The 23,299-nt window shown below is 40.5% G+C and overlaps 1 protein-coding gene across 2 annotated transcripts in view; it reads right to left on the reverse strand.

Moving 5' to 3' along the window:
• Positions 1-23,299, reverse strand: part of MAP3K1 (mitogen-activated protein kinase kinase kinase 1) — a 67,280-nt gene that overhangs the window by 17,089 nt on the left and 26,892 nt on the right. The window contains exons 2-12 of one of the 2 annotated variants that reach the window (XM_060235971.1): positions 14,106-14,256; positions 12,880-13,080; positions 12,431-12,625; positions 11,537-11,653; positions 9,958-10,106; positions 7,288-7,409; positions 6,709-6,790; positions 6,404-6,581; positions 4,871-5,161; positions 4,145-4,266; positions 2,334-2,425 (exon numbers count right to left, since the gene is read on the reverse strand). In XM_060235971.1, the coding sequence (XP_060091954.1) occupies positions 2,334-2,425; positions 4,145-4,266; positions 4,871-5,161; positions 6,404-6,581; positions 6,709-6,790; positions 7,288-7,409; positions 9,958-10,106; positions 11,537-11,653; positions 12,431-12,625; positions 12,880-13,080; positions 14,106-14,256 (1,700 nt within the window). Of the gene's footprint in view, positions 1-2,333; positions 2,426-4,144; positions 4,267-4,870; positions 5,162-6,403; positions 6,582-6,708; positions 6,791-7,287; positions 7,410-9,957; positions 10,107-11,536; positions 11,654-12,430; positions 12,632-12,879; positions 13,081-14,105; positions 14,257-23,299 lie in introns of both variants that reach the window. The other variant, XM_060235970.1, reaches the window with a different exon arrangement.

Here is a 23,299-nt window from a genome sequence, read left to right on the forward strand (position 1 = left end):
AATTATTAAAATTAACATAACATAACAATGTGGCGTTATAAACATTAGATTTGGTAGACTTCTAAAAAGGACATTAAAACATTTCCAGCAGCATGCCTAGCTTTGTCATTGATTCTGTCACTAGTTGAAGGCCATCCTGAAAAGGTGGGTCTTACAGGCCCTACGAAATTGATCTAAACTTCTTAGGGCCCTCACTTCCTCAGGAAGTTGGTTCCATAGTAGTGGAGCAGTGACAGAGAAGGCCCGATCCTGGGTGGCCTTCAGTCTGGCCTCCCTTGGCCCAGGGATATTCAACTGGTTTTTCCCAGATGACCTCAGTGCCCTCTGGTGCTCGTATGGGGAGAGACGGTCCCTCAGGTAGGTAGGTCCTCGGCCATATAGGGCTTTAAAGGTAATAACCAGCACTTTGTAGCGAACTCGGTATACCACTGGCAGCCAGTGCAGCCCGCGCAGCCCCGGCTGTATGTGCTCCCATCTTGGGAGCCCCAGCAACAGCCTAGCCGCCGCATTCTGCACCAGCTGCAGCCGCCGAGTTCGGCACAAGGGCAGCCCCATGTAGAGGGCGTTGCAGTAGTCCAGTCTCGAGGTGACCGTAGCATGGATCACCATTGCTAGGTCACGGCGCTCCAGGAAGGGGGCCAACTGCTTCGCCCGTCGAAGATGAAAAAACGCGGACTTGGCAGCGGCCGCTATCTGTGCCTCCATTGATAATGAAGGCTCCAGAAGAACCCCCAGGCTCCTGACCTTATGTGCCGCTTTAAGCTGCACACCGTCAAGAACCGGCAAGGGGATTTCCCTTCCCAGGGCACCGCGACCCAAGCAAAGGACCTCTGTCTTCGTTGGATTCAACTTCAGCCCGCTTAGTCTGAGCCAACCTGCCACGGCTTGCAATGCTAGGTCCAGGCTTTCTGGGACGGAGCCAGGCCGGCCATCCATTAGTAGATAGAGCTGGGTGTCATCAGCATATTGATGGCACCCAAGCCCAAACCTCCGGGCAATCCGGGCAAGGGGGCGCATATAGATGTTAAACAACATCGGGGAGAGAACTGCGCCTTGTGGCACCCCGCATACTAGTGGGTGCCTCCGGGACCGCTCCCCCCCAATGGCCACCCTTTGTCCCCGTCCTTCGAGGAAGGAGGAAAGCCACTGTAAGGCCAATCCCCCAATCCCCGTGTCGGCGAGCCGGCGGGCCAGTAGCTGGTGATCGACCGTATCAAATGCGGCCGACAGGTCCAACAATATCAGCACCGCCACGCCGCCTCGGTCCAGATGCCGCTGGAGGTCATCCACCAAGGCGACCAGCACTGTCTCCGTCCCATAACCAGGACGAAAGCCGGACTGGTGAGGGTCTAAGGCGGAAGTGTCTGTTCTGACTGTTCATGACTAAGCCATGACTGTTCTGCTAGCAAGTGCCCCTGCTGATGACTGCCAGACACCTGAGGCTGGCTCCATTTGGCAGAGGCCTGTGCCTTTAAGGGGTGGGATAGCTGCCATGGACATAACCCCTTCCAGCTCCTCTGCTCCCATGCCCCTGGGGCTGGGGGGTGGGGTTGGTCTCTATGGCTGATGCACTGTAATTGGTAAGTTCCCTCCATCACAGCCACACCATCATACCCCTATGAAGTCTTGTGAGCACTATGCTGTAGTTGTCAGCACGATGGCAAGGACACAGTCCATGCAGCCCTACTGCAGGAGCATCTGTCTATTTCTCAGCCTCAACGGATTCTCTTTAGGGAACAGACCAGCAGAGCCACTGATGTACTGGTAACCAGCCCCTTCTGCCTTAGATGCCCCCTTAGGATTGTGCTAATGCTTTTACCATAGACATGCGCCTTCTTCATTTATTGTTGTATCAATGATAGAATCTGATACCCCTTGACATCTTTCTTCATAATATGTAACAAAGCTTCCGCTATGATCAAATCTTGAACATGCTAGAATTTGACACAGCTTCTATAGAAATTAAAATTACTGGTCATATATTCTAATAATAATCAAATATATAAACATTAATTTTAACATCTTCCCCCTTTCAAACCTCATATTACATACATTGTTTCTTAATCCCAACCCAAACATAGTCCAAATTTATGTAATTCATTGTTTTATATTCATACAACATGTTGCTTTGTTAGGCACCTTGAGTCTAAAAAGACCAGTATTTAAAAAAAATATTGTGTGATTCCATGTTCACATGCATGTTTATCGTTAACTGTCTTTTTCATATGCTGAAATTCTTCCATGCTGAAATTCAAATTATGGATAAATCTCCACCACAACACAGAGAATTCCAATAGTGTTACATAAATAAATAGAAAAACAAAAAGTCTTACCAGACTTAAATATTTCACTACCAACTGCCAGCATCCCTGCCTGGCCCTTGCACATCTCCAGGAGCGTAGAAACTGAAAGCTGGCTCGTGCGACTACAACAAGTAAAAATCAAAAGTAAATTGTATTACTTGAACTTTATATTAAAGACATTATTATATTTTGAGAGGCATCTCATAAGCGACAGTATAGCAACATCTGAGGGTGGACAATTTCCATTGTTCATTAATAGTATTTTACTCAGACTCATCTACTCGTATACCTCTACGTATACTTAACAGTGCAGTCTTATAGTGCGTAAAACACTTCTATGTCTACTGAAGTCAATAAGTAGCACTGCTTAGGACTGAACTGAGAGTAAAACAAGGGTACACTGATAAGTAATTATTGTTCCTGACACAGTACTTTGCACAGTGCAGCCATACATATGAAACTGTGCATACACAGGAAGAAAAGACCCCTAGAGTTTCTATAAGAGCACACGGCATTAATTCCATTTCCTTTAACTGGTAGCTGCCATCATTTTGCTGTACTTTTCTTTGCTTTCACAACCAGTAAGACTGGCAAAAGTCATATTTCCTTTGACCACCTTAACAGGCCTTATTTCATGCCTCCAAACAGAGGCAACTGAAGGCTGGATAAGAGTTTTTCAAGAAAACAATTCTAACTCGCCTACTGGCAGAGATCGCAGACAAATTATACTGACACCAATCTGAAACTTCCTACAGCTATTTCTGAAAATGGGCCACTTAACAATGACTAATCCTAAATCTAGGAATTATAATTGTTCTTAGTTTAAGGTGGTATCTACTATGAATTCCATCCAGTCCACCCAGTTTTTCCATAGTTGGTTGGCTTGGCTTTGATGGTAATTTCAAATGCTCATAAAGAAGGATGGTGATTACTAAGCCAATTACATAGACCTGAGAACTTTCTCAGATCCATATGGTGCTATGGAGTGAGGTCTTGTGTATACTGAAGTCAGTGGAGTCCCTATTGCTGAAAGCTACTTCAGATTTCACCTTCCAAAGCTGATGCCACAAATTTAAAGCCTGAAAAAAAAAATCTTTTGAAATTTCTAATTTAAAAAAACCTATGTGATAATATTTGCAGATCAGAATTCAGATTTCTTGTTCTCTGGAGATGTGTTTTGACCTTGCATCAACATGTTGCTTTGGCACTGGCAGAACCAGGCATTTCCGAGCAACATACTGCCTACTGCTATTTTGGTGCCCTCTAGAAGTCCATCTGGGATCTAAAGTTTGCTTTTGTTGCAAGGAAGAGATTAAAGCAGGCTTTGGAATAGCTCAGGCTCTTCATGAGGAGGAAAGTATGCGCTTCTCAGAAGCTAAAACTGTCCCACTTTGGAACCTCTGCATAACACACAGTTTTTACTCACGTATTCATCATCTTCTAAACCTAGCTAAAGTAATGTGCTATGGGTACTTATTTTGCCATGTTCTACTAATTTTTCCAGGACTTTTTTTGTAGCAGGAACTCCTTTGCATATTAGGCCACACACCCCTGATGTAGCCAATCCTCCAAGAGCTCACAGGGCTCTTAGTACAGGGCCTACTGAAAGCTCCAGGAGGATTGGCTACATCAGGGGGTGTAGCCTAATATGCAAAGGAGCTCCTACTACAAAAAAACCCCTTAATGTTTCTGCTTTGAGGACTTGTATAAAGGAACTTTTCATAAAGGAACGGCATGCATTTCTATCAACGGACTAAACAAGTTTCAAAGGTATTTGTTGCTAATGTTTTAAGGGGGAAAAGCACATTTCAAAAGCCAAGACCACTAGACCAAAACAATACCTGTTTGCATCCGCACATTTCACCAGTATAGTCTCTATAACTGGCTTTAGAAGCTGCTGCAACTTTGCCCTTTCTGTTAGGCTATGACATGGTGTATATACCAGCATGGCTCTTAATGTTTTCTACAAAACAACAACAAAAAAGTGTTTTTGCAATGACAAGCCATTAATGAAAACTCTGTATAAATTCCAATAGAACAGAATGGATTAGTTAAGCCAAGAAACCTATCTGACACTTATATTGTTCTGAAGATGTATAAAACAGAATTGTCAGGATGACACTTCTATAAAGGAAACATGGTTGTCATTTATTGCACTGTTTATTGTACATATTTATCAGTGTTTAATTTTTTTTATTGTTTTCTATTTCTGTTAGAAAACCAAACCATTGTTATACAACTGTTATCCATTCCACGCTATTTATAGTATGTCATGTCTTATACTGGTTTTTATTGCATTGCTCTTAAATCTTGTAACCCGCCTTGAATCTCAGCAAAAAAGTAGACTACAAATAACATAAAATATAATCTGTTGCAGAAAAACAACAACAGCAGAGTGAGTTGCAGAACCACACATCTTCCCCAAAGCATACCAGACATTTAAGGGTTATTCTGCTACAATTATACCTATTTACTAAATGCCTACAGAGCGCTCTCCCCACCAACATCTGCCCAAACCATAAAAATGCTTTTGGAAATTCATTATTAGAAAAGAAGGAGCTACTTACTAAAGCAGCAACATACACTTTGTAGACAGGATCAGCACAGACCATGGAAAGTACACTGCAGCAGGACTCCACGACAACCTCTCCTGAGATACTGGTCTGCGTTGACCCGCTAGCTGCTCCCACAGTTCCAGCACTTGTGGTGTTCCCACTGTTGCTCCCAGAATTTCCAGTGCTTTCCCCATTGGCCAATAACAGAGCACCACTAACATCATGGGAAAGGCGTCTAAGGGCCATCTCACGTATATTCCAGTTTCGAGAAAACAAGCAGCCAACTAGTTCTGTTCCAAATACCTTTTAAAAAACAAACAAACAAAACAAAGCGTTTAAGCTGATGGCAAGTACTCAATGAGCTGAAGCACCTGAAATGAAATGAAAACCACAATGTCCTACTGCGGTTAGTAATCTGCAAAGGGTAGTATCACACTTCTCATGCATGTCAGAAGCCACATAACAATTCTTTATTTTTAATTTAATGTCATAACACTTAGTATACCTTCAAAGTTATAAGGCAGTGGTTATGTTATGTTTCCTCTAAGCTGCAGAGTCTTGCGAGTAAAAATTCTACTCTGTGAGCTACTGACATTAAAGTTGTGAGCTACTGCATAAGTTAGCGTGTTCTGAGGTCATCCTTCCTGAGCTAAGACAAAAATGCATGAGCTGGAGGATAAAAATCTGTGAGCTAGCTCATGCTAACTCAGGGAACACAGGTCAGTTAAGTTTTTCCATTCACTGTTCAGCATAGTACACAGCATAAGTACACTGAGGTCCACCTGTCTAGGATTCTTTTTTAAAAGAAATGGTTTTGGCTGATGTCATTTGGTAGACAGTTTATGCAGACAGAATTCAGTGAAGTATAAAGAGCATGAACTCATGCTAAGGGCTCTTAAACACCTTCTTAAGGAGTTAAAATACAGATATAGGACTCCTATTCGCTTTAATTTGTGAAGGGAATTTAAAGACCCAAATGCAATATTCCTGAAAAAAAAATCAGGCCAAATCCTATGAGTGGTAGTTAGGCTGACAGAAGATGTAAAGACTGGGGCATATGGTTCCAACCTGAAGTTACAGAGGTGCCAGCCTAGTGGTCATGCAGGTGTTGCCATGGCACAAATATGCAGACAGTATACAGACAGTGTTCAAAGCATTTTCAGACTCAAGTGGCAGCCACAACGTCCAAACCACAGGTGCTTACAGAATAAAGCAACAAACACAAATCCATGTACATATTTATTAGCGAAGGGGCAGAATGCTACTAAAATGGCAGCAGTGCAAACCATTTAGTGCTATTCCAACTACAGTGAGTACAGAATATCCATTGCACACTGAGTTGCCACAGTTTTAGGAGAAGTTTGGTCATTCATTTACCGTGCGAACAGCAATGGCACATTCACTCTCACTCACACTTACTCTAGAAAAATATAAATTTGTTTGACCCAGAGAAAGTCACCAAACTGGCATTCCTCTCTGCCAAAAGAAATTCTGAAAACCTGAAAGTACACAGCAAGTAAAACTTATTCTATAAACTTAATATACCTGAATCCATGGTTCAGCTAACTCCTTATAGGCGGGAGGAATCTGCTGAACCCCATAATTAGTAAGGTTGAAATTACTATCTTGACTCCTCCTTGGTGAGCCAGCTGTGGGCTGTGGAGTTTGCGGCTGGACCACACGAAGAACAGGAGGAGAATCAACAGGACTTGGCAACTCATGACTGCAAACAAACACAAAATATAACATTAATAAATATGTCAGATAGTGTACATACTTAGTATGTTAGATATTGTACACACTTTCCTATAAATGGAAATCCCAAAACACTGAGTAAAACAAAGCCTCACCTATAGAAGTCATGAGATCTCCACTTAGATCTACAAAGGGGGCATATAAGAGGCTCCTTGTTTCTTCTACATTCCTCTGCCCCTAAAATTGTAGTAGAACAATCAAAAATCAGAACGAAAGCAAATGTCAGATACAACATATGGAGAATTATAGATTTACATATGTGATGAAAACTGTGCCATGGTAAACATATCAACTTGCAAGAGTAATACTATCATTCTTTTCTTCGCATGGAGAAATGTTCAGAACTCTCTGCATACATAGAAACAGTTCCAGAGGAGAATGAGAATATCCTGTTAATGCATCTAGGACTGACATAAATATAACTAAAACCAAAATCCAATACTTTTTTTTAATAACTGAAAGGGGATAAAAGCTGTTGAAATGACTTCACAATTCCTTCTCATTTTGCACATTTGAAATATGAACTGAACATTCATTTTTTTTTCTCATGAGCTTTTCGTTCAGATAAGTTCATTCTTAAAAGATGCCAGTTTACACATCAGTGAACTTGGCAAGAATGAAAGAATAGGTTCCAGTTCAATGCAAGCAAGCAATTAATATCATTGTTGACTTACATATTGACATGCAATGGTGGTGAAGCTTGTTTCTGCAGCCATCTTCACAGACAGTCAAGCTCTCTTCATCCAGCATGCCTAGCAAGCAAATGGGGCACATTTGTTCTTCTTCATCTTTGATACTATTAAAGGAGAGCGAGAGAAAGAGTACAAGGGGTTGTGAAATCCTTTCAGTTATTTTTCATCCTTTTCCCTTTCCTTTTTAACATCCATTTCCACTCCAGGTATATACAAAATAAAACTGAGAAATAATGTGAAACCATGTTTTCGTTTATGAGTAGTATAAATGTCTGGATGCAGACCACTCTGCTGGCTATGACAGAACAGAATTAATCAAAACTATGGTTTCAGTGATTATTTGAGTCAAATCCTGGAGTCACAAGAATGTAAGAAGAGCCCTGCTAGGTCAAACTAGTGGCTCATGTAGCCTAGCATCCTGTTTCACACCATGGCCAACCAGTTATTCTGGAGAGCCAATAACACAGCAAAGAGGCCAAGGCACTGATGTTTTCTCTTGACATTGGTATTCAGAGGATCACTGCCTTTGCAGACATCTCCTTTAGTCACTACAGCTAGTAGCCACTAGTAGACCCATCCTCCTTGAATCTATCTAATCTCCCTTTAAAGACATCTTTGTCTGTGGCCATCACTATAAACTCTGGCTGAAAACTCCACATTTTAATCACTCACTGAGTAGACTTTTTGCCCATTCTGTATCTATTGGCCATCAACTCCACTGGATGCCTCCAAGTTCTAGTATTTTGGGGAAAGGAGAAGTTCTCTCTCCTGCAGCTCTCTCCCTGCTGCGTATAAAGCTTCTATTATGTCCCTCCTCAGTCATCTCTTTTCTAGAATGAAAAGTCTCAGACTACTGAAGCCTTTCCTCATAGGAAAGATGCTTCAGCATCTTAATTATCTTAGTTACCCTCTTCTATACAATGCTCTTTGTGAGATATGGTGACCAGAACTGTACACAGCATTCCAAATAAAGCCACATCATAATTCTATACGGTGGCATTATAATATTGGCTATTTCATTTTCAATCATTCCTCCTAATAATCCCCAGCTCCTGCACACTGAATTGACATTTTCACTGAACTATCCATTATGATCTCAAGGTTTCTTTCCCTTTCAGATGTAGCAAGTTCAGACCCCGTCAGTGTGTACCTAAAACTGGGAATTTTTAAAATTCAAAACCTGCAAGTTAGAATAAACTACAATTTCCTGATGAACAGAGTCTACATGTAGGAGCTGTTTGTTATAAAAATCTAAATTATTTGACAATGGGCAAGCCTCACTGAAAAAGCAGAACCTGAACTACTGCTACCTGATTTTGTTCTACAAATCATTATGAAACAGGTACGGCTCCTAAGTCTCCAAGGGTACGTAAGCCAAGGTAAGAAGTTAACCACCAGAAGACATGCAGATATTATTGCAGTTTTCAGTATAGTTGTCTTAAAAGCTAAAATTAGCACACTGGAAAAGTCTGGTGTATCAGGAATGGCAGAATGAATAAATGCCGCAGAAATTTTATCTTTTTGTCCAATAGAGACACTTGAAAGTCAATATGTATCTTCTATACACAAGCATGAGATCTTTATGTACAAAAGCTTATAACATGAGAAATGGATAGTTTTTAAAACCACCTGCTGTGTATCAAGACAAACAATGACATTTTACAGGCCAACGATAACCAAGTCTGGAATCCTGGGTGCCACTTTGTTCTCCATATCTGCCCAGAAGTCACAACTGTCTTCTGACATACAAGCTTACCTCCATGAAAAGACAGGCACAAAATGAATTTGGAGCCCTTTATGAGAGCTCCACAGCAAACAACCTGGATACTTAGGCATAAAAAACTGTATTTACATAATACATATAAAATCCTAAAGAAAGAACACGTATCACTCTGTTACAAATTAGAAGCATCATGCATTTTTCTTACAAGTGAAACAAGGGCCATACCTTGATTGAAATCTGGTAAGGCTATTGGAGCCAAATAAAAAATGGAGGCAGGGGAGATGCTGATTCAGCCATCTGGCTGGCTGTTAGCTACCCCTGGTAAATTTGACCATCTGATAATCAAGGAAAAGGAAAGGTGCCCTGTGCAAGCACCAGTCGTTTCCAACTCTGGGGTGACGTTGCTTTCACAACGTTTTCACGGCAGACTTTTTACAGGGTGGTTTGCCATTGCCTTCCCCAGTCATCTACCCTTTCCCCCCAGCAAGACCAGTGTATAATTCAGGAATATTAAAAAATAAAATTTTGTTTTAAAAGGTGATCCTTTGCAAGAATGTATTAGGGCTCCAAGACTATGGTAGGAGATAGAAGACACGGTCCTGATATGTCACCGGTTACTAAAGCATCTGTTACTTCCCAGCACATTCTGATAAATCTGCTCATTTTCAAGAGATGTTGTTATGGAAAAAGCAACTTGAGAAAGACAAGGGGGTTTTGCAAACTTGACTAGTCAGAAAAATAAACAAAACAGATCCTTGCCTCAAATATCTGGCAAATCAAAATTAGCAGAACTTTTGTAATGGAGGATGTCTTGTATATGAAGAGAAATTCAACAAGACAAGTGAAAGCACATCTTATTATCCATAACTGAGAATTTTCACAATAGCTCTATGTACAATTGTACTACTTTCTTTAGTAAAAGTACTAACCTGTTTTCTGAACTAGATGTAGACGTACTAGATGATGACAATGTATGAGAGTTTGACATGCGTGATACAAACTTCTGGATGGTGTTACGAGAGGGGGCTTTGATCCTTGAGCTACGCCTACTGTGATATTTCTGGAACAAGCTCTCAACCTAGCATTGGAAGAAAACATTAATGTCTCATTTCAAGTAGAAAATATACTTTCAGTTTAGCCTATACTATATAATAAATATAACATTAGTGTTTTGAGTCCTACAAGAGCAAACACAAAGACACTCACAATGTTTCTTCCCCCAACAGCCTCCAGAGACCTCCATAACACTGATGCTGGAGGTTTCAGGAGCATCATAGAGAAAAAACATCACAAGACATGGGGGGCTGCAGTCCACGAGTGGTGGCATATTCATACTCAACAGTATTCAAGCCAATGAGAGATATCAAGATAAGACCACTAATAAAGGATACATCAATTTTCAAAGTAGTCAAGCAAAAAGAATATAAGAGCCGCTGTTCAAAGAGCCTTAATTAAATATGTGGACATGGATCCTTGAATCTCAATGAGATCCACACTGCACTAATATCATGCTCTGCATCAATGCTACCTACTGCATCTCTACAAACTACAAGGAGGGAGGGGAAAAGGAATACTAATTTTAAGAATGATGAGAATATCATATTTTCTTAATAAAATCGTTATCCTGATTTTATCCTCATTATTCATATGGCTGCCAAATCCCAGGTCCCAAGCAGGCTTCCTTTGCTTTGGGAGACTTCAATCTGCCAGCCCCCAGCTGGCCAGTGGCCACTTGGGGAAACCTCACCCCCATACAAGGATGTCACTGCACAATGTCCCTGACATGATGATGTTACCCTGAAGCGATGTCATCGTGCTGGGGACACTGCATGATGACGCTCTGGGTTTGGGGTAAACTCTATGGTTTTGAAGCAAAAAACCATAGCGTTTTTCTCCAAAACCTAGACTGTCATGTGCAGTGGCAGCGATGCAATGACATCACTTCCAGGTGATGTCATCATGCTGCATGAGCCACAAGACTCCTGGAGCAGCACCAGGATCCCCCTGTCAGCAGGGAGGTAGGACCTAGTAACCCTAATTATTTGCAGCTTTTAAGGCTGAGCATAGCACTGACCATCTAACTGCAATTAACGGATGAAGATGGGACATGGTTGCATGCACTCCCTTGCCTCCCACCTTATCATGAGGTACATCAACACTGCAATTAAGACATACAAAGTTCAGAAACAGGACTTAGCTAACGTAAGAATTGAAGGGATGCATAAAAACACCCATTCCAAACTGCAAGATTCCCAGTCTCTTCATCATAATTAGCCCTGTTAACTGTGCACTAGACTCCAGTCATTAAAGTGGAAGATCGTATCACATTAGTAGTATATTGTTCTATGAACTCTATAATCTGCTTAATGCCTGTCCATTGTAGAAGTCTGTTACTATTAACAAGGATTTTAAAAGTAACATAGCAAGCAAAAGGCAGAGCCCTTACTAATTTAAAATTCTAAATTTCGAGAAACTGAAAGCACAATAACCAAGACAGAATGGCCTTACCTCAAAGTTCTTCAAGGTCTTTCTCCAAAGCATTGGATCTGAAGGTTCAAGTTGAAACACTCGAAGCATAACAAACAGAAGATGAATACAAAATGTTCCACGACCACAGCTGCAGGTCTGTAAACACAAAGGTGTTCATTGTGTTACTTTGGATCTTTTGCATGCTTCTTTCAGGAGCTAAAAATTAATCAAGAGTCATGATTATACCTTGGGCTTGTTTGTTCTTTTAAGACATCTGTTACTAACAATGACCTCCTCCCCAAATGTTTTTGTTACCATGGCTATGAAGATTTTACACAGGGCAAAGAATGCACATTTACCTGCCCAATCCTCCTTTCCCTTCCCATAGTTTAACAGCCTGTCTCGTACTTCTGCTGACTGTTTGGGCTTGCTCATTTTCTCTCCCTCACAGTTTCTTCTCCCTTCTTTGAACTCTCCTTACTTTTGTTTCCCCACAAACTCACTTTTTCTGTTGGCATTTTGGGTTGCCCAGGCAACTCAAAATGCCTCCTTATGTTTGAGTGTGTAGGAGACCAACTAAGAGAACTTCTCTCTTTCGTGTACACAAACTGTTAGGGCATGATAAGCCCATTTACATTTTTTGGTCACCTTTTTCTTCAGACTTGGGGCTTCCCCCGAGTTTACAGGGGAACCATAAACTCTACCATAGTCCTGTGTAGCTCTCCTCAACCTATGAATTTTTTGCTCTGTACAGAGGACCATGTGTAGCTATTAAATATACAATATGCCAGAAATATCTAGAAAGTAAGGTTGTTTTGCTACTTTCCAATTTTAGAAAAGCCTATTAGAACATACTCTTAAGCTTGATAAACAACGTATTTCTCCTAGAGAGCAGTGATTTTATAATCAATAATAAATGTGTGCAATATATACCTGAGGCCCAATGAAAACCCTGTATTTATTATCAGGGCTGTCTCCTCCTATCAAGAAAGAATTGGGTCCTATCTGCTGTAAGAGGTACAGTCTGGCTCTCATGACTTTATTGACTCGGCGACTGGTTTCCTCGGGACTATATGGAGAGAAGCCATCTGGAGATGGAGCTCTTCGAGGCGGTGTTATTCTTCCACTCTGAAACTTAAGTCAATTTATTGCCATTAATTTCTAGTGATTTTGTCATGAGTTCACTCCTTCCCCCAAACTCATTAATGTGGTCTCCATTAAATCACAGAATGCTGCAGATTTCCCTGAGTGCTGTATTTTGAAAATACAGGCGTTCAGCTGTTCGACCATAAGGTTTCAAAACTTATGATGCCTATGCAGCTTTTCCCAGATATTGGTCATTCTCTTCCCCTACCCAATTACATAAGAGCTCTCAAACTCACAGGCACTGGAGATATCCTTTTTCTTCTTACTCCAGGTGATTCAGATTTAACAGTCCTAGAAGAGGAAGAACTACTAGGAGAAGGGCTCCGTCTTCCCTTCTGAGTAGGCGATGTAGCAGTTGGTTGCCCTTCAGAAGGAGCTTCTATTGTTGGTTTATTTGCCTCACAGCCATCTCCTTTTATTGGTATTGGCTTTACCACCTTGGAAAAAAAATGAAATTATTTACAGCCATCTAAAGTTTTTTTTAGGGAAAAGAAATATTCATAGTAGATACATTTTTGGTGGATGGTTGTGGATTCCATCATACTATCCTGTTAAAATCCCTGGTTATTCTGTGTGACTTCCTACACAAAGACTATGAGCTTTCACAACATATGAAAAGAATCACCAATACTCTAATTTGAAAACACAGGGTCTGAATTCCCAGGAAGTTCCAAACATTGTAAAATTCAAGATCCAAGCGGTTAACACTTTCACATATCCAATGGAGTTTGACCATTTCTTTCAACAGTGAGCCACGATGGCATATCACAAAATATTTCTGAAATGCCATTCAATCTGAAAAGCTGGAGTCCAGTAGCCCCTTTAAGACCAACCAAATTTTATTCATAATTTAAGCTTTCGTATCCATGTATACCTCGATCAATCTGAAAAGCTGTGTGTCTTACAGGAATAATGCTACTGTACAATACACACAAATCCAAAGCCTTGAGACAGTTCTTTGACCCCTTGCTTTCATATTCATCAGAATGTATTTCTGATTTTGGTTTTTTGCCATTTGCTCATCTTTTTTCCTGTTGTGTTTCTTTTTTTGCATTTTAAGCGAGGACTTTATCTTAGGTTTTTTTTTAAATCATAGTAAAGGACCTACCTACTTTTGATCTTAGCAAAATATTAAAATATTAACTTTAAACTTTCCTTTCTTCTAAATACTTTTCTTCAGAAACACATTTAATGCCAACAGAGGGCAGTATTGTGATGAGCAACACATATCTGACTTTGACTTCAGCAAGGCACTGCAGACCTGTACATTATTTGGAATTCTAAGCTTCGTAATCAGCAGCTAATACCAACAAAAGAAATTTCATTAATATCTGGCTCTCCTTTTTAAAATTTTTAAAGTCATGCAATACAAAAAAGAAAAGTCATGCAATACAAAAAAGAAAAAGTTGCTGCTCTTTCAGCAACTCCACTTGTAATACAACTATTTTTCAGTGCTACATACCACAGGACCTCTCCTGTTCTTCCTTTCTAGCCATTCATGCTTCCAGGCAGGCATACACGTTGCCTTGAGTTTCTCCCTGATCATGCGTTCTTCTGGCCGGTCATCCATTTTCTGCAGCCCCCTGAGGGTTTCTTTATTCTCCATGTCACGACTACAGTAAGGAAAAGGCGAAAGCCATAAATGTGACTGTCAGTTAAGACAGTAGTATGCTTAACCCTTAAACCTCCATACATTTTTTCTTTATCTCCCCAGTTGCTAAAAGACAGTGGTGTGGACAAACTGCTTAAGCCTCTCTATAAGTAATGTGCTACCCCACTGGAAGTGTAATTACTGTGAATATTAACCATTAAGGAACAGGAGAAAGCCCTTTAAAATCATTTTTGAGAAAGAAAGCCCTTCAGCTACTAACACAGCAGAATTTGTGATAAGACACATCCTTTAGGACATGGAACTTTCTGAGCAGACTTTGTCTTTTAACTGAACTGCTGTTCTTGATAAATTTAATTTCCTTAGATAAGTAGGGAAGGTACTACAATGGGTATGCCCTGCACTTCCACAAGAGCAAATTTGTACAAGAAATGTTTGAAAAACATTCAAAATAAGCTAACAAAGATAGCCTTGAAAGAAGAAGTTTGATCTTCTGAATTGATTGCTGTGTGCAATCCTTTCTAGATAATTATGACAAACCTTTAAATAGTTTTAATTTAGGAACAGGAATTGTATTAGGCTATGATCCAAAGCTACCAAAACAGTGTCTGTTATAAAGGCTAGCAATAATACACAAATTAATAAATAAACCTCTCCCCCACCGGCAGACTCCCACCCCACCCTACACACACACATTTGAGAGCAAGAATTAGTGACACAAACAGTCCATTAGCAGACCTGATACTGATTTGAATAATGTATTTAAAACCGATATATGAAAAATATTAATTTATTGCAAAGAGCCAGTTGCTTCTTCAGCTCTTAGAATACTACCAATTTATTTACTAATTTATACAGGAAAAACATACTTTTATCAGCTACCTTAATCAGGATATGAATACTTTGTTTGTGTAGCCTGCACCACCAAATGAAGTAAACTAAAACTGCCAACAACAAACCACCACTGTAATCACTGTTGTCAACGTCTATTATCATCACTGACGTTTCTGCAATCTTGAGACTAATGAAGATGTAAAGTGCTCCACATGGGGCTGCTCATAAGCCTCACACATACACACATGTCATTAATTGAGTTTATGTGTAACACAGCAATCCAACTTTGAGCCTATCGAAGGAGAACAACTAATATCATCGGCTGAATTGCAAAAAATATCCACAAGTGTGCATTCCTTTCTCTTTTGTTACATTCTCTTTCACCTGTAGCTTCACCCTTCCAAAAGTATTTTAAAAAACACCTAGTTTGATTTTAAATGTTAGCTGTATCAGAAACTGCACATGCAATCGACATGCACATGCTAAAGTCATTTATCTCCAGTAAATTGTTCTCAATGGAACAACCATTTATTTATTTATGATTTCTGTGCTGCCTCTCCACAGAGCTAGCTTTACAGGCATTTACTTTTATCATTAATTTTCAAGTTGCAGCTAGCTTATGGCTTCACCAGGCTGCCTCCAAACAACCGCAGCAAAGACTGCATTTGCACTCCCCACTCTGCTAACATTTCAAGACAAAATTAAAAGTAGTTTGCAGACTGCCTTATTTGATTTGGGTGTAAGTGTGGCTTCAACGAACTGAGAAGGCTGTAATTCTGCCTAGGACTGCTTTGCTGGCTTCTTTCAAATGTACTCAATTTCTCTTTATCCCCGAGGAATTGTCCTGGTACACAGGAACCCACCCTTACCCTTGACCCATGCCATTACTCAGTATATATACAGAAAACATACTCATTTTACTACTGCAAGGAAGGATTACCATAAACTTAAGATCAGCAGTCAATGGAACTAGCACAAACATCCTTATTTGCCCACCCAAATCAAAACTGGGCCTTGAAATAGCTGCATTTTTAAAAGATTGGATCTGTGCAGAGGAATTCTACTGAATAAAATACCAGTAAGCAGCAGAAAAATCAAGATGATTCTTCCACATGTTCAAGTATCACCAACTGATATTTAAAAGTTTCCTTGTGGGCTCTGCACAAGCATTTATTAACCATGTACTTCAGCAGCACAAGCCTAACTGATCTTTTCTAAAGATAAGAAGCAACTCACTTCCTCTCATGTGACAGTAAAGCTGATCTGTTCTTGCTTACAACAAAAGAAAAGTTATTTAAATGCAGGTGGAAAATTACCATCAGAAACTGAAAAGTGTGATCTTTAATAGCTATAAATAAACTGTAAAATAGGTGAAACCAAGAGTAAATTTCAAAATTATCATTATTTAATTTTTATCCCACCCTCCCCGCAAATGGACTCAGGGCAGGTTACATAATTTTTTTTTATAACAGTAGTTCCATTAAAACTTTAAAAACATCCGTTCTAAACAATACAGGTGGCAATTTAAAATGACAATTTAGAGATAATGCCATTCCGGTTCTATTTCTGAGTTTTCCAGTTTGGCCAGTTCCAAGGGTTCCAGGTTTAGCCAACTCACAAGGTTCAAAATCAAACTAAAAGTTTATTATTTATAAGCTGAAAGGCATTATTTGTTTCAGTTCTAATTCTTTGAAGTTTAATTACTTCCTGGAATGCATACTAGCATGGTGTCAGGCAATAGTCAGCTGGATCATATACGACTGACCTACAGTTTGGCAAAAAGCATCCCATCAGGCAGAGTAAAATTTAACCTGTATAGGAAGTTGCTGAGGAAACTTTGTTCTTTGACCTTAGTAAAATGTTGATGAAAAGACAAATGGTGCAAAGGGAAAGATTCTTTAAAGACCGTATAACCCCTACGTGTTTCACATGCAGCTTCAGAAGGAAGAATCTTCCAGATTCTTTTAGTTCTGTTCCTGATATACACTTCAGCAGAGCCTCTGCTAAAGTTTATATTGGGAACGGAACTAAAAGAATTTGTAAGATTCCTTTTAACAAAGCTGCATGTAAAACGCATAGGGGTTATTGCCAGGGGTGTCGAACTCATTTGTTATGAGGGCCAGATCTGACCTTGTTGGGCCGGGCCATGCATGTCATAAAATGTAATACCAGGTAAAAGATATAAACTTTATAAAGGGCACAGACAGACACAAAAGATTTTTTAAAAGCTTAAAATAAAATATGTTTAAAATATTAGCTCTTTTGGGCTTCAAGGTGATTTCTTTGTATCTCTCCTGTGCGATCCAGGGAACTGGGTAAAGGAAGCGCTGACCCTTTCCTTCCTTCCTGAACCTGAGTCAGTAGAAGGAAGTGAGCCTTGGCTCAGTAGTTCTGCTGCGCGATTGAGAGAGCCTGGCAAAGCAAGCTATTCCTCTCCCCTCTTCCTCCCCAAGGGAGGAATCTGAGCCAATGGAGAAAATAGAGGCTTTGCTCTATTTTGCTCCTGTGCAACTGAGCAAGCCTGGCAAAGCAAGCTGTGATGCAGAAGGAAGCAAGAGAGAGGGAGAAGGAAACAGATGACAGCCAGTTGCTTGGAAGCCTGATAGGAGCCCTCTGAGGGCCTGATTTGGCCCCCGGGCTGCATGTTCGACACCCCTGGGTTATGCAGTCTTTAAAGATTCTTTCCTTTGCACCATTTGTCTTTTCATCTTCATTTTGCCTTGATGAGGCCCCCTCATTACTTCTTAGTAAAATGTCAGAATATTTCAACTTTAGCACAAAGAGGAAAAACAGAAAAATTAAGAGGATAGAACGTCTTCCCTATGAAGAAAGGTTAAAGAGGTTGTGGCTCTTTAGCTTGAAGAAATGATTAAGGTGTGACATGATAGAGGTTTACATAATTATGCATAGTATAGAGAAGGTAGAGAAAGAGGCACTTTTCTGCATTCCTCATAACACAAGAACCCATGGGCACTCAATGAAATTAATGAGCAGTAAGCTTAGAACAGATAAAAGGAAGTACTTCTTCACCTAAGGAGTTGTTAACACATGGAATTCACTTCCCCAAGAAGTGGTGGTGGCTAAAAGCATAGACAGCTTCAAGTAGGGTTGTCAAGTCCAATTCAAGAAATATCTGGGGATTTTGGGGGTGGAGCCAGGAGACATTGGGGGTAGAGCCATAAGCAAAGTTGTGACAAGCACAACTGATCTCGAAAGGGAGTTCTGGCCATCACATTTAAAGGAACTGCACACCTTTTAAATGTCTTCCCTACATTAGAAATAATGAAAGATAGGGGCACCTTCTTTTGGGGCTCATAGAATTGGACCCCCTGGTCCAATATTTTTCAAACTTGGAGAGCATTTTGAGGGGAGTCATCAGATGCTATGCTGAAACTTTGGTGCCTCTACCCCAAAAAACAGCCCCTCCAGAGCCCCAGATACCTCCAGATCAATTCTCCATTATACCCTATGGGAATCGATCTCCATAGGGAATAATGAAGTGCCCAGCAGACATTTCCCTCCCCCCACCCTGTTTCTGACGACTCTGAAGCGGAGGAGGGCCTGCTCCCACCTGGGGATTGGCATCTCTACTCACGAGTTGCTGAACTTCCAACTTCTTCAAAGTAACACATAGCAACCAAAGGTTCAAGTTTATCCTTTACTATGCAAACAACCTCTGAAAAGATTGTGCACCCGACAGAGGGTCTAAGCTGCTTTCACAGCCACTGGGAGCAGCCATGTTGTTCTGCCTGCTCCCTCTGCTCCCATTCAGCCTTAAAGATACTGACACACCATCCCAAGAGGAAGCCTTTCCAAGTGGCGTCTGAAGCCTCCGTAGGTGGAAAGGCACATGGTGGCTGTGGGGGCGGGGTTTACCCCCCACCGGCCAGCTGATTGGGAGCGGGAAGGAGCCTGGGAAATTGGGAGAACTCCCGTTGGGACCTGGGGATTGGCAAGCCTAGCTTCAAGAGAGGACTGGATAAACATATGTTGCTGGAACTCTATTGTGTTCCATCAGTGGCTATTAGCTACAGAGTATAGATGGAACGCTATGTCTAGGACAGTGATGCTCTGTATTCTTAGCGCTTCTGGATTTCTGGCCTCGCTAATGAACCTCCTGATAGCACCTGTTTTTAGCCACTGTATGACACAGAGTTTTGGAATGGATAAGGCACCGGCCTGATCCAACACAGCTTCTTTTAAGTTCTTAGATGGAAGGAAGCAAGTAAGCATCACTGGAACAAAATGGGAAAGGATATGTGACAGCAAAGGATATGTTGCAAAGTTTTGCAACATAGACTCATGTTACTTATTCACTTTTATCTTGCTTTAAATGAGCTTCATTAAATAAACTACATTATTATTTGAGTAGCCAACTGAGTTTCTGACAACCATACTCCGAACAGATTCCACATAAATAGAATACTCCTGCTTCATCAACTTTTGTGCTTGTGAACTAAGAATATAATGGAGTTCCATGTATCTGTTGCTATTTTGAGGAAAATTTAGAGCTCAGCACAAAACAGGATTTCATAACTTGTGATACCTATATTTTGTTACAGATCTCTGTGGAAATAATTCTGTACTATCTTTAATAGAATACTCTGCACTATGATTTAGTCCTTATGCCCTGAGTAAAAACATTTGTTCAGATCAATTAGTAAGATGCAGTTTTCCTTTATCAAAAATAACGGGGGCTAAGAACCCAGAGGCAAGCACCAAGCCACTTGCCTACCATGCAATATGCACAATTCACCCAGGTTTAACAGTGGATAATGGATGCCTTGATGCCACACACCTTGCCTGGGTCCAACAACAGCCTTCAAACAATTTGCAAAACTTGGCTGGGCCTGGCAGCAGCCATAACACAACTCACTTGAATAACTCGTTGCCATACAACACTAGCAACATCACCAGACTTCTCCAGAGAGAGACTGCCAGGGGAAGGGAAGCAAGAGAAAACAAAGGCAGTGTAGTATAATGTGCAGAGTGTCAGCCTATGATCTGGGAGACCCCAGGCTCAAATCCCCACTCTCCCATGGAAACTTGCGAGGCAGATCATGAGAAGAAGGGCAGGAAGGGTTGCATCAGTGTTTTGTTCTCATGGTCCCTTCTTAAAAGCCCAGGGAAAAGCTGATCACCACTCTGGGGTCTGGCAGCAATTTTTCTCCAGCCCAGTTTTGCCAGGGTCCTGGAGAGACCCCCTCCCCCTTTTGCCATCTTCTGGGCTTGAAGCAGGGGTCACTGGCTGCGTGTGTAGGGGGGAGATACTTGTGAGTTTCCTGCATTGTGCAGGGGGCTGGACTAGATGACCTTGGAAGTTCCTTCTAACTCTATGATTTTATGACTTTGAGCCAATCACACCCTCTCAGCCTAATCCTCTTCAAAGGGTTGTGATAAAGAAATAGAGGAGAGTTTAATGATGTGAGCTGCTTTACATTCCCACTGGGGAGAAAGGCAGGATATACATGGATAAATCAGTAGTGAAAACAGCATTAGAATCTCCCCTTTAACAAACCCACTGAGCAAGAACTTTTTAAAAACACACACACACACAAATTCAGAGATAATGGAAGTTTGTTCATAAAATTACAGCAAACTATTCAGTAGCTAATATTAAAAACTGCTTTATTTCTTTGGGCAAATTTGGACATTTTGGTTACACAGGCTCACTTCAGACATTGCAAAAAATGATGGCTTAGTTACATGATCTGTAGTTAATGTGACCATCTGAATCCATTGATGCTGATTTTCTTTTACAGCAACAGAAGCTGTCATTACAGCTATCTAAGAGGAAAGACATCACAATGAGCTTCAGAAGTACTTAGACAGTTTAGGCAAGGGACCAAAGGCTCAATTTTGTCATGCTGGCTCTAAAAGAGAAAGCAGCACATATCTTGAGAGGTTCATCATTTGATTAGTGATACATCACACTTCTCATGGGACTAGAGGAGAAGGATAGGACTCTCCTAGATCCTGCGAACAGTTCTCACTAGAGGCAAAAGCATTTTGGATCACTGGGCAAACTTTATGTAAGAATATAATGAAATCTGATGTTCCTCACCACAAAGTGGACTAGTAGATCAAATATATGATTCACTGTCTCAATTCTACAGAATCCACATAGACCTCAAGACTATCTCTTGAACCCCAGATCTCAGGGAGCTTGCTTCTATCACATCCTTCAAGTATCTGAGATTTGCTGTAACAGTTGCTATATTATCCAGTGACCCATCCCGCCATGTACACTTGCAGGATAATCCATATATTTCCTCTACTTTGCAAGATAACTTGAGTGAACTGGGGAGGGGGGATTTATATCTCTTGGTTTTGCCATTCTCTGTCTGGTTGTTCTTGTTGGATTATTCACCTGCTCATCATGATTCGCACCATCCAACAGTAGCAGAAGCAGGAAAGGATGGAAGATGTTATAAGAAGGTAAAACAGACTCTAGGAACAGATGGGCCAATTAATTATAGCTCTACTTTTCATCTAAAGAGTAATGAGACTAGTTTTATGAGACTCCTGTACTCATGGCCTCTTCACATACAGCAACAAAATATATAAAGTGCAGGATATAATTTTAATAGCTCAATGCAATTGCAATTTACAGCACAACCATCAACTAGAACCCAAATTAAGTATCAGCTACAAATACAATTCATTAATGCTATAAAGCGTCTAGAATACACGGTGAACTGAAATGTCTCTCACTAAAACAATGTTCCTATACAAAATTATAAACAGCAGAAGCCAACATAGGAGGCCAATTCAATGAACAACATTAAAATGTTATACTATTAATCAAGCCTCTTTTAAAAAAAATTTGGAGTTAATATTAATCTATACAGACATGGAAAAATCTTTACATAAGCCATCTTTACAAAGTAGTTAATCTAAATGTAAGTAATCATAATAGTGATGTTATGTTAAGAGATTTTTCACACATGCCTGAAACTCCAGAGTTATACTTCCCATAGCAATAGCACAGTCAACCTGCATTTTGTAATAATACATGCGCCATGGAGGCATTAAAGCTAACATAACACTGCTCTATACAAGTGAGGCCCCATTATGACAGCTGTGGGAACTGCCTGGTCAGTGTATGCATGTAGAAATGACTACTACAAATCGTGCATAAAGAATGTAAGAATATCTTAATTCTTGGGTTTAAAAAGAAGTAGTACGGTAATCCAATACCTTAGTTACTGACCAAGAGCCAACGAAACGTGGAATTATTTTTGTCAGTCCAAAACAGCTTTAGACCTTCTTTTCCTCAAACTGCAGACCAACATAGAAAAGTACTGTTGAAATTGTGGATAGCAGCCCCTCTATGTCAAAAGCTTCACTCATATCTGAAAGTCTTAAAGGTGCCACTGGACTCTAACTTTATTCCATTGCTTCAGACCAACATGGCTACCCACCTGGATCTATACCTGCAGAGGACAGAAAATAAAAATCTCTCTACACTTCTACATGCCTCTTCTGTACACCTACATTCTTCTTTATGTCCAAAGAGTTTTAAAATATAAAGTGCATCAGAGGAATTTGAAATCACTGTTAGACTTGTAATTTTATCACTGTTGGACACTGCTCTGAGCCCTATTTTTCAGGTTAGGGCAGCCTAAAGGCAACAACAATAATCAATTTTAGTCTTAATTTCCAGAAGCAATAAACTATAAAACTTTTAGATAGTCATTATTTGATCTTTAAATTCAACTTCATAAAAGTTAAACAGTGTGCTATTGCAGTGTATAATCACCTAATACCTGCCAAAAGATATTGCTTGCACAAATTTAATGCTGCCTGAAAGTGATAAGAGAATCTGTGATTTATAACAATTACCAAGTAACAAGCCAAGGAAAAGTTCAAGCAAGCCTTTCATCATTCTAATTTAGTAGTCTCTTCAGCAGCTTGTTTTCACAATTTAAAATATCAAAGAAAAATATGGTACAATGGTCCTGGGAACCATGCTTCTGCTATTTATTTATGGCATTTGCAGGTAATATGATATAAAGAAACAAAAATCAGTACTCTCTGACGAGTGACCGGATCGACACTGACGACCTAGGCTGGACTTCCTCCACCATCACGTCGCATCTTTCAGGCGGGACAGACAACAATGCCGAGGGACGCCGCCTAGAATGCTGGGAAAGCCTCGACATATGGGATGCCTCTGATTGCCGGTCCCAGTCTGCAAACTCCCGAGGGGG

This window comes from Heteronotia binoei, chromosome 4 (genome assembly GCF_032191835.1).
Source record: "Heteronotia binoei isolate CCM8104 ecotype False Entrance Well chromosome 4, APGP_CSIRO_Hbin_v1, whole genome shotgun sequence".
In the NCBI taxonomy this organism is placed as follows: domain Eukaryota; kingdom Metazoa; phylum Chordata; class Lepidosauria; order Squamata; family Gekkonidae; genus Heteronotia; species Heteronotia binoei.